Below are 10,969 nucleotides of genomic sequence, written 5' to 3' on the forward strand. Positions count from 1 at the left end.
GATGGGTGTCTGAGACTCCTTTGGATGTCATGCTCATGGCACCCTCCTTTGGCCCAGTGACAGTGTCACTTGCTTCTCCCAGAGCCTGGATTTGGCTCTCTGAGTTAGGAACAGTGCCATGGTGTGCCTCATGGCTGGGATGGAGCTTGGACATGCCTAGCCTGGGATGCTGGTGTCTCCATATCTCTTTATTCCCCTCTGGGCTTGGTCCCACAGGTCCTGGACTCTGACCCTGTAGACCAGACCCAGGAGGTGGAGGAAGACCTGGGCTTGCTCTATGACAGCCTGGAAGAGTGCAACAACAGTGACAGTGGCCCGGACATTGAGGACAATGAGAGTGTGCACAGCACACCCAAGCCCACCCTGAGGTAAGGGTTGCAGGGAGTCACAGGCTGACAGCCCAGTCTATGGGACCTGGAGAAGTGGCCTCTGACACTTTTCTGTTGTTTGGGCTAATGCTGGCATTGCCTTGTCTCCACTCCCATCACCATCTTCTATTGGCACCACTGAGCTCCTCACTTGCATATCCTGTTTAATAAACTCAAAACTGCCCATTAAAACTGGTTTCCTTCACATATAGTCTCATATAATTTCCTGCCAGCCCAGCATCTGACAATGATCTGCTGGAAGAGTACCTACTTGATCTAAGCCCCTGCTGTTCCCAGCTCTCATGTGTTTCTGCTGACAGTCCTGGCCTTCTCAGGGCTTTCCACGCTGAAGCATGCCTGTCTTTTGAGCACTTTGTGACTGCTTGGGCCAGTCCACATGTCCATGTGAGATCTGCATGCTGCGTTCCTACCCTTTGTGAAGACATGTGACTAGCAACCATGTTCCTCACCCATTCCCCAGGCACGTGGTGGCTTGACTTGCTCTGCCAAGCACTTCTGACTTGGCACAGAGGTCTCCAGTGGACCATGTAGTGAAACCAGGCTTTTCTCCCATGAGATCTGCATTCACCTGGCCTCTCTGCTCATGGCTGTTCTGTTTCTGTGCTGTCCTTTTGTGAGAAAGTTGCCTTTTATTGTCCTTCTACTTGGCTGCCTCACAGTGCGCTGGGTCTCTTCTAGCCAAGCCAAGCTTACTTGTCATTATTGTTTCTGTAGTTTGGTATTTAAATATAATTTGAATTAGTTGTAATCCCTGCTGAAAGTATTCAGGGGTAGCAGACTTGGTCTGCCACAGGCAAACTGTTTGAAATTAAATCTGCTGGATTCAGGAACCCATGGGGCACTGGGGAAGAAAGGAATGTGACAGAAGTTGTGTTTTCCACAAACCCAGAAGTCATTGTGAAGGAGACAGCAAGCATCTGGGCAAGGGGGAGCTGCTTAGCTGGTCTGCTTGGACTCCAAAAGGAGTTTCACATGGTTTCTTGTCAAAGGAAACAGAGGTGCTGTGGGAGAAAAAAAAAGGCCTTTTTGTGGTCAGATAACAGTTTATGTATGTAAACTTTGTAAAACTATGTAAACTGTAAGGAAAGTCTAGTGGGAGTATTTAAGTATAAGTGCCTGCTTGCAAACATCTGGTCACTGGGAGAGCATCCTAGAGTAAGTGCTGGTTTGTGCTTGTACCAGCTCTTACAGTCTTCCTTGGGTGTTTGCCGCTGTCTCTGGTAGGACAGCCCTGGGCTGTTTTTCAGCCTGTTCACAAAGTGTCTCTAGCTTGGTTTGCTCTCTAGTGCCTCAGTTTCTGGCAGTGCTGAGTGTGTATCCCCTTGAATTCACATTACTGGGTCTGTACTTTTTCTAAGGACATGTGGGAGCCGATGCCAAGGTCTTTAGTGTAGACTGCGTGGTTCCAAGGCCCTGCATAGCCTTCTCAGCTGGTGGTGACCTTCCAGCCCAGCCTGTAAATTCAAGATGTGATCCTCATTTGTTGTCATCACCTGCTAGACACTGTGAAGGTCTCTGTGGAGCAAGGGCATTAAGGTAGTCCCTTAAGGGTGAGCGGTGGCTGGTGTCCTTGGTTGGGCCAGTGGTGTTGGGAGCAAATGGCCATCCTTTTGATCAACCAGGGAGGCCACACAGCTGTAGGCTGCTCCTGCGCTGGGGCAAAACTGGAGCTAGAACTAAGGCTGTTAAGTAAGACCTCAACAGTCAGAGCCTTTGATTGAATATCAGAGGTGAAGGAGCAAATGTCTCCATAGGTGACTGGGAGAATGAATAGGGGAGAGGGGCCTAATTCATTGAAAAGAGAAGGAGGCTGTGCGGAAGGGCTGGTGTTTGCCTAAATCTCAACCTGCTGAGACTTAGACTCAATCATGCCTATAGAAGAGCCTTTAAACTGCAGAACAGGGAAAAATGAGAGTTGCAGAAGAGCTCTGTGCTCAGTGTGACACATCCTCTAGGGATGAAAGCTCCTGAATTGCGAGTGATGGAGGGCAGAAACAGACAGTTTCCATGGGGAACGGGGAGACAGCCTCATTTAAATGGGGTGTTGAAAGCCAGACCGAGTGTATACAATCTAGGTACATCCAATGTCTAAGAAAAAGGAGGGGATGAAGATACCTTTTTGAGGTGGCAGTGTCACCAGGGGTATGTCATGTTCTGATGGGATTACTGGAAGGTACAGAGGTGTGGGACAGATGCTGATTGGGGGGTGAGTTATAAGAAAACTTACATATTTCTCTAGTTTCACTCTTAAGTTATTAATTAAGTTATGGATTGAAATTGCTGACTGAGAAAAGGCAAGTGTAGAGTAATGGCTGTACAGGGTGGTGTTAATGTCTGAGATCCTGTAGCAAGAGATTGGAGGGGTGGGGAAAGCAGAAATATGTTAATAACAGGAGACATCATTTATCCCTGGGTGACCTGGACAAAATGTCCTGCTGGGGTGCAATTCTGACTCTAGACGGGGAGCTTTGGTAAACGAACACGTTGTGAAGCAACTGATCATGGAGCCAGAGAGAGGAAAACTGAGCCTTGACTTCTCCCAGCCAGTGTATAAACACTGCTGCTGAAGAGCTGCTTTGTGGTGGGACCATCATTTACTGAGATGAAATGTCCTTGTAGGAGCAGTAAAAGCAAAGAACCTGACACACACTGTTGTGCCTGGCAGCACAGCGTGCTGTATACAAGTGAGGAAACATGTTAAAAGGAGCAGCCAAGATGTTCAGAGGTCTGTAAGTAAGTAAAAAGCTGCAGATGTATCCAGATGAGGACAATAGAAAACAGTGGAAACTCTGGCAAGAGTCCTAACAGAAGAACTGCTCTATATCCTGTGCCTCTGTGGCCATCCCTGGAAACCTGCAACCTGGTATTCCCATTTGCACACCAGGCAAATCAGGAGAAACTTTTCCTGGGTGTTAGCGAGCAAATACATACATACAGCTTATGGGGAAGCTAGCTCAGATCTCCTGCAGGAAAGTCACACACTGCAGATGGGCTGCAGTTGCTGCAGGGGTCCTAGGAAAGCTGACAGGTGAGATCCAGTGACAGAGCATGCTTGTTTGCTAAAGACTTTTTCCCAAAGACTTTGGGCAGCACACAGGATGTGGGGGTGGTCCTTGGCAAATAAATAATGGGTGCAAAAAGGGGAAGCAAAGGTGGAAGCTCATACTGTGGTGGCAGAGACAGTCCTGCTGCCCCAAGGGAGTTCCGGTGTTGACCATTGTGACTGGAGTTGCACTGTGCAGCTCTACCAAAATATCGGACCAGAGACCTAAAAAAAGGCAAATTTAAGTGCTGGGGAACAAAGCAGGACATTGCTGTGCTGCTGTGCTACCTGAGGTGTGGTTCTGTGCATAATACTGTGGTTTTCAGAGCCTCGGGAAAGGGGAAAGCAGAAGGGAAAGGTGGAAGCTGCTGCTGGAAGGGTACAGCAGCAGCTGTCAGAGGCAAGGAGCCCTCCCTGGAAAAGGGGAAGCAAAAGGGAAAGCAGCAGAAATCTGTGGATGCCGTGGTGGTACAGAGGGGGCAGAGAGGTTCAGCAGCACATTGGGGTTGTGGTGTTGACGGAGACCATATACCAGTGAGATGGGGTAAAGTGGTGGTTTCTCACCCTGCACTGCAGCGGTAGGGGATCCCCTGAGAGAGAAATCGCTGCTGGCTAGGAGACAGGGACCTTGCCTCCAGCTCACTGGGGTCACAGGTTTAGCCCTGTTGGTCTGGGGTGGCCCCATCCTGTCCCTGCACCCAGCATTGTTGCAGCAGACCACGGGGTGTGGGACTGGCAGCCTGCTGGCAGGTCTGCTCCCAGGCTGCGAGTCACTCGGACGCTTGGATGTCTGACCCCGTGTCCCAGTAGAGGACCTCTCCACAGCGCTCTGTGCTTGGGACAGGCCGGCGGGGGTGTGCTGGGATCATGGTGACTTTGTTCCTCTCTTATTCCTGCCTTTTTCTCTCCCGTCTGTCTGTCTGTCCGTCCGTTCGTCTGTCTGTTTCTCTGCAGGCGTTTCTTTGAGGGAGTCTCTCATTCTGGTTCCCAGACTGAGATCGGCAGTCTGCACAGCCAGAAAGGGCAGGATCAAGAGTCGGGCAGCCCTGTGAGTTACACCACCACTACCACCACCACCATCAGTTGCCCCCTTCCCTCCCCAGCCAGCCCAACATCCCCGCAGTGCCTGCAGCTCCCTTGGAGACCACAGCTCCTGGCAGCACCTGCCAGGGGCTGCTCCTTCCCTTCTTTCCTCTTCTTTTTCCCAGCACAGGCAGACAGGTAGCGATGGGGGATGTCCTCTGGGGCTGGTCCCAGGGGGATGCCGGGCTCCCCTGTGGGAGCACGTGTTCTGTGAGGCCAGGCATGGGTCACTGGCAGCTGCCCCACTCGGTGTGCTGCATCCTGCTCTGACTCCCCTCCCTGTCCCCCAGGGCGAGGCAGACAAGCGGAAGCCAGGAGTGCTGCGACCACAGGAAGAGCCAGGAGTGGAGGTCCCTGCAGTGGTGAGTCCAGGCTATGGGATATGGAGTGGAGCTGGAGCTCCCTCAGGCTCCACCTTGCTTTCTGAGGTACAAGGGGTTCCCACCAGCCTGGGAGCAGGGCTGGGTGGACAAGTAGATTAGCCTGGAGAGCAGCAAGAGTGAAAGGAGGGTTAGAGCCTGCAGGAGATGCAGGCAAGCCCCCTTGAGGCTCTCCAGCAGGGTCACCAGGCCTATCCTGGAGGGGGGCACCCATGGGTGCAGGGGGCAGGGCAGGGAGAGTGGTGTGTGCAAAGTGACTGTGTGTGGCCCTCAGGAGCTGGCTGCAGAGGAGCCGTGTTCACAGCTGGCCCCCGCAGAGGCTGCCACGAGGGAGGGCAGTGTGGACAGGCTGGCCCAGCTGGGCCCCGGGACCAAAGCCGAGCTCCCCAGTGCTGTGTCCCCCAGGTAAGCCGGGTCTGCGCCCCATGCCAGGGCTGAGAGGGCTCATGCTGTCTCCCTGGATTGAGTGGGGGTTGGTGGAGATGGGATTTCCTCAACAGTGTTGCCTCTCCATCTCCTCGCTCACAGCAAGGCAGAGAGCAAGCAATTGTGGCGTCCCCGCAGCACCTCTGTGAAGGACCGGCAGAGCTCAAAGGGACAGGGTGGCCGCGCCAGCAGCCTGGACAGCGAGAGCTCTCCAGACTCATGGCACAGCACCCAGGTGAGGCCCTGGAAGCCGCCTCACCTGGAGGCTTCTCACTTGAGAGCCCTGCTGGGCCTTCAGACATGGGCAGAGCAGCTGAGGCAGCCAGCTGGGGTTAACCTTCATGGTGATGCTGTCATAGGTGCCCCGAAAGTCTGTTTACGATCAGCTGAACCAGATCCTGGTGTCAGACGAGCAGCTTCCCGAGAGCATTGTGCTGGTGAACGTCGCTGAGTGGCAGGGGCAGGTGAGTCAGTGTGAGGGGAGCGGGATGCATGGGGATAGCTGTTAGCAGGGCCCCAGGGGATTCTCCCAACTGTGGCAGGGTGTCCTAGGGAAACTGGCACCAGCTGTGCCCTCCTCTCCCCCAACGTGGCCCTTTGGGGAGACAGTGCATTTGCACAGTGCTGAGTTACATACACGAGTCTGGCATGTCTTCTCCATCATGTCCCAAGCACCAGCAAAGTACCAATGCCCCGAGCAGTCCCAGAAAGGCTGGTTAACGGACTGTACCTTGTGCCCTCATTGCTTGGTCCTGGCTCAATGACTACACTGGTCAGAGCTTTGTTGGATGCCCTGGCACCAGGCCCTGGGAAGCAGCAGAGGTGCTGTTTCCCACTCTGAGATGGGGGAGCGTAGCCCGTCGCTCCCAGGAAGCATTAACTGCATTGTCAGAGCTGGGGTCTCTGGGCAGGGAGGCACGTGAGGCTTTCTGCCTCATGCTGATCACCACTGTGTCCCTGTGAGGATGGGCCCAGCCTCTGATGAGCAGCTGCCTCCCCCATGCATGGAGGACTTGACTGCTGAAGGTGAGCAGGGTCACGCATGTGAATGCAAACATGCAAACAGCAGTTAGATGAAGCACTGATAAAGACCCCTTTAAGATCCTGCAGCTACATCTGACCTCCAGAAACAGTGCTGGAAAATCAAGGCAGGGTTTGTGGCAGAAGAAAAGGCTTCTCAGTGAGAGGCAGTGAAGTGTTGTCCCAAGCCGCGCATCCTTGGCATGTTCCAGCTGTAGCTCTTGTCCTGATGGGGGAAAAAAGGAGCAGTGCCCATTCCCAAACCCTGTCATGGCATTTTCTAAGCCTCCTTGTCTAGCACAACTGCCTGTTTACCACTGTTCAGCTGCACACAGACACCTGAAGAAGACAGAAGGATTTCTGAGTGCCACAGTGGGAGAGAGCAAGAGAAGGGAATGAGCAGAGGAGGGCTGAGCCTAGAGCTGGGCCCTCGTGTGGGATGGCAGAATTTAAATGAGAGGGTTCCTGGACCAAACCCCTTATCTCAAGGAGCACAGCCTGGTTCTTGGGACAGTTTTGCCCTTGCCATTGCAGGGTGGTGACTACTGTGCTCAAAGGTGAGAGCAGAGGGCTAGGGCAGCCAGCCCCCTGGAGCAGAGCTCGGAGGAACAGGGGTGCTCAGGCATGCAGCCAGGGGTGACCTCATGGTTTCAGCCTCCCTTCACGGCATGGGTGGGGACAGACACCCCAGGTCAATCCCAGGGGGCACAGGGGCCAGGGCAGGTATGGGCTAGTGCTGGCCAGCACGGCTGTGCCTCCCATGGTGCCTTAACCTGGGCTCTCTGCATTGGCAGTACGTGAGTGAGCAGCTGCAGGCGCACAAGCAGTTGGTTGTATCCACCTGCTCCGTGGCGGACATCCAGGCAGCCTTCAACACCACCGTCTCCCGCATCCAGCGATAGTGAGTACAGCTTGGGCTCAGCCTGGCGGCTCCCTGTGACTGCAGAGAAGGGCTGGGAAGGGCCCTGACTCCCCTGGGGTTCATTAGGACCCTTTGGGATTGTGGACATAACTATAGGAGCAGGTATAGGCCCTTGGGGAAAGCGGGGGATCCCAGCGTCAGTTGTGCCCACGGCAGCACTCGGCAAGCTGGAAATTGTCAGCAATAGGTTTCTGATGCTGGGTTGGCTGGCCTGACAGGGCACATCTCCTGCCCCGACCCAGCTGCTGAGCCACTACATGTCCCTCACAGTCTCCTTTTCTCTCCCTTTGGCAGCTGTAACTGTAACTCCCACATGCCTCCTCCCGTGAAGGTGGTGGTGGCAGGAGACCAGAGCTACTTGAGCGTTGTCCTCCGTTTCTTTGTGGAGCAGCTGGCCAGCAAGACACCCGACTGGCTCAACTACCTTCGCTTCCTGCTTGTGCCGCTGGGTGAGAGCCACCATGAGCCCAACCCCAGGGTTGTCCTCTCCCACTACCCTGGGCTCTGCGGCCTTGGAGCCAACGTTGTCCTTCTCACTCGCAGGCTCTCACCCTCTGGCCAAGTACCTGGCCTCGGTGGATAACAAATACAGCACGCTCTTCCTGGACACGGCATGGCGGGAGCTGTTCAGCAGGGCTGAGCCACCCATTGCAGGTGAGGAGCAGGGCAGGCAGGGGCCAGCAGTGCCCTGGCAGGGAGTCCAGCCGTCACCAAGGCCCTCACGGCTCTTTGCACCCGTAGACACTGTGGACATCGCGGGCCGCGTCGCCCAGTTCATCGCTGGAGCCAGCTTCTCTCACCAGCTCCCCATCTCTGAGGCGATGCTGACGTACAAGCAGAAGAGGTGAGTATGGCCCACGGGCACCTGTCCTGTCTCGTGCAGCCCTAGTCCGGGCTGTGCCCATGACGAGGCTGTGGGAGTCGGGGGATAAGCGAGTGAGGCCCCATGCTCTACTCTGCTGTCGAGCAGTGGGGTGCTGAGGAGAGCTGGGGTTCCACGGTGAGAGGCCTGCAGTGCCATCCCCTGCCACCCTCTGCTGCACTCGGCCCCTCCAGCAACCACGGGCTGTGATGGCCCCAGTGGTGGGAACCAGCTGCCAGGGCTGGGCTGGGCTGGGCTGGGGGCCGCAAGCTGGCACTGTGCTGCCTGGGGGTTGACGCTCGTGTTCCAGCTGCACTCTCACCTCTCCCTTCTCTTGGTTTCTGGCACCCAAGGAAGAGAAGTCTCTATTTTGATTTTTATATCAGGTATTGGCTTGTGCTTGCTGTGCCGCTGCCTGGCCCCGCACTCCCTTCCCCCCCATGTGCGTCCATCCCTCTTGCCGTGCAGAGGAGCCGTGACCCCAAAGCGGGGCAGGCTGCCCTCCCGCATGCAAGCCCTCTCCCAGCACTGGAGGGGCTGACTCCTTGCCTCCTTGTGTAGTGTGCCCTGTGCTGCCATGTCGGGGACAGGGGGTCCCAGGGGATGGAGGGCAGAGGAGACAGTCCCTGTGGCTGTGAGCATTGGCCCCTGCCGCTGTGGGGGTCCCTGAGCCACAAGGCTGGCCGCATGACACGCAGTGCTCGGCGCACCCAGACCCTGACCAGCCTCTCTTCCTTGTGCAGCCCTGATGAGGACTCCTGCCAGAAGTTTGTACCCTTTGTGGGGGTGAGTGTCTTGAGGGGCCAGTGGGGAATTGGGGCTGGGGGGAGAGGGGGCAGTGTTCAGCCCTGCTGATGCCAGGGCTCATTTGACTCGTCTGTCCTCGCAGGTGGTGAAGGTGGGCCTGGTGGAGCAGTCCTTCAGTGCCTCTGGTGAGTCCCGGGGAGCCCAGAGTCCCTGGCTCCCTTCTCCACTGGGGGGGAGGTCCTTGCGGGTGTCCCCCAGCCCCCCCAACGACCCACACTCTTCCTCTCTAGTGGACTCAGATGATGCCACAGTCTGCACGCCCTCCCTGCTGAGCTCAGCGCCCGCCACCGGTGGAGTGGCCCCTTACAGCAAGGAGACTGTGAGCACCCCGCCACCCTCCCCATCTGTCAGCAGTGGCCTCTCTGGTGCCGGGTAAGGAAGCCCCACTCAGTCTGAGGCAGTGGGTGCTGGGGTGGGAGGGTTTGAGGTGCTCACTGTGGTTATTGGGCCAGCGTGTTCCCAGGGTGGGCTGCAGCTGGAACCGGGGAGGGAGAGGAACAGGGACACCACCTGTGTGCTGCATGGTGTTGCCCATTTTGCCCAGGTCTCTGAGCCCTGGCGTGGAGGTGATGGGCCTGCAGGTGGACTACTGGACAACACAAGGGCTGGACAGGAAGAAGGAGGGTGAGAAGCGGGAGACGGGTATCAAGAACACACTCAAGAGCAACTTCCGCTCACTCCAGGTCAGCCGCATCCCCGGCACAGGGGAGCTGGTGCCCCCTAACACCATGGCCATGACCGTGGTCACCAAGGAGAAAAACAAGAAAGGTAACCAAGCCCACCCTGGGGTGCTCTTTGGCTGTGGGGCCACACTCCATTGTGAAAAGGGCCGGAGGGGAGCCCACAGGAGGGCAGGGCTGAGACACGGCCCAGCAGGGGCCAGTTAGTGCAGCCAGCCCTGGGGTGAAGGCTCCCACCCAGGGCCAGCTGGGGACATCCTAACATTGGTCTCATCTGTCCTTGGCCCCCAGTGATGTTCCTGAGCAAGAAACCAAAAGAGAAGGACCTGGAGCCCAAAAGCCAAGTCATCGAAGGGATCACACGCCTCATCTGCACAGCCAAGCACCAGAACACCATGTTGCGAGGTGAGAGGGAGGCGCAAGCCCCACAGGGCTGTTGGGGGGCAGACCAAGCAGCACAGGCTGCCTGGAGCTGGGCCGCACCCTCTCCTCACTGCACCCTCTCCTCTCAGTCTCCATAGATGGGGTGGAGTGGAACGATGTGAAGTTTTTCCAGCTGGCAGCACAGTGGCCAACGCACGTCAAGTACCTCCCTGTGGGCATCTTCGGCTACTCAAAGAGTGTGTGAGACGTGGGGCAGCCCTGGGATGGAGCTGCAGAGGGTTGCAGGAGGAGATGGGGAGATGGAGAGCCGGACGTGCTCGTGTCCCCTGTCTCCTGCGGCCCAGCCCCTGCCTGCTCTGCAGAGGGAGATACCACACCTGCACCTCTCCCTGTGGGCCAAGACCCGTGAAGGTGAGGCCAGTGAGACCGGGTCCATGCACCCTCCAACACCAGCCAGGGCGCCATGCCACCTGCCTCCCGTGACCCACAACAGCAGCCTGGGACAAGGGTTGGCACCAGCCAGCAGGGACCCAGAAAGGGCTCCAGGCCCCGCTCTCCCACGCTGTGCCTGCCAGGCCAGCTCCCCAGCCAGCCGGGGCCCCAGCTGGGCTGGGCCCCGCCAGGTTCCCCAGCACTGGAGATTGCTCACAGCAGTGGGGGGGGCCCGAACCAACCCTCCACCACCCCTCACCAGCCCCACGCTGAGCCGCAGCAGCTTTTCTAGTCCCCCTGCAGCCCTGCTGCTGAGGCTGGCAGAGCGCTGCAGAGGCTGTGCCCCTCATCTCCCCCTCCCTTCCCAACCAGCCCTGCCCCACGGTGCTGCCAGCTGGAGGTGTGGCATGGGGGCGCCTGGTTTTTTTTTTTTTACAAGATTCTATTTTTTTTAAATTTATTGTACGGTTACTTTTCGGGATTAATTTTAATAAATTAATGCTGGTACCATTATGGCAGGGGGGTTGTGTGTCCCTCCATG

At 56.6% G+C, this 10,969-nt stretch overlaps 1 protein-coding gene across 4 annotated transcripts in view; it reads left to right on the forward strand.

Moving 5' to 3' along the window:
- LOC141920562 (phosphofurin acidic cluster sorting protein 1-like) overlaps positions 1 to 10,941 on the forward strand; it is a 73,284-nt gene extending 62,343 nt beyond the window's left edge. For 2 of the 4 annotated variants that reach the window (XM_074817506.1, XM_074817507.1), the window contains 17 exons: positions 217 to 368; positions 4,387 to 4,480; positions 4,806 to 4,877; positions 5,170 to 5,300; positions 5,424 to 5,556; positions 5,681 to 5,785; positions 7,136 to 7,242; positions 7,558 to 7,712; positions 7,807 to 7,917; positions 8,005 to 8,107; positions 8,479 to 8,511; positions 8,869 to 8,911; positions 9,015 to 9,057; positions 9,163 to 9,304; positions 9,477 to 9,700; positions 9,904 to 10,017; positions 10,125 to 10,941. In XM_074817506.1, the coding sequence (XP_074673607.1) occupies positions 217 to 368; positions 4,387 to 4,480; positions 4,806 to 4,877; positions 5,170 to 5,300; positions 5,424 to 5,556; positions 5,681 to 5,785; positions 7,136 to 7,242; positions 7,558 to 7,712; positions 7,807 to 7,917; positions 8,005 to 8,107; positions 8,479 to 8,511; positions 8,869 to 8,911; positions 9,015 to 9,057; positions 9,163 to 9,304; positions 9,477 to 9,700; positions 9,904 to 10,017; positions 10,125 to 10,240 (1,878 nt within the window). In that variant the 3' untranslated portion in view covers positions 10,241 to 10,941. The remainder of the gene's footprint in view (positions 1 to 216; positions 369 to 4,386; positions 4,481 to 4,805; positions 4,878 to 5,169; positions 5,301 to 5,423; positions 5,557 to 5,680; positions 5,786 to 7,135; positions 7,243 to 7,557; positions 7,713 to 7,806; positions 7,918 to 8,004; positions 8,108 to 8,478; positions 8,512 to 8,868; positions 8,912 to 9,014; positions 9,058 to 9,162; positions 9,305 to 9,476; positions 9,701 to 9,903; positions 10,018 to 10,124) is intronic. The other 2 variants (XM_074817509.1, XM_074817508.1) reach the window with 1 other exon arrangement.
- The last annotated feature ends 28 nt before the right edge of the window (positions 10,942 to 10,969 follow it).

Source organism: Strix aluco, chromosome 3, assembly GCF_031877795.1.
Source record: "Strix aluco isolate bStrAlu1 chromosome 3, bStrAlu1.hap1, whole genome shotgun sequence".
Taxonomy (NCBI): Eukaryota; Metazoa; Chordata; class Aves; order Strigiformes; family Strigidae; genus Strix; species Strix aluco.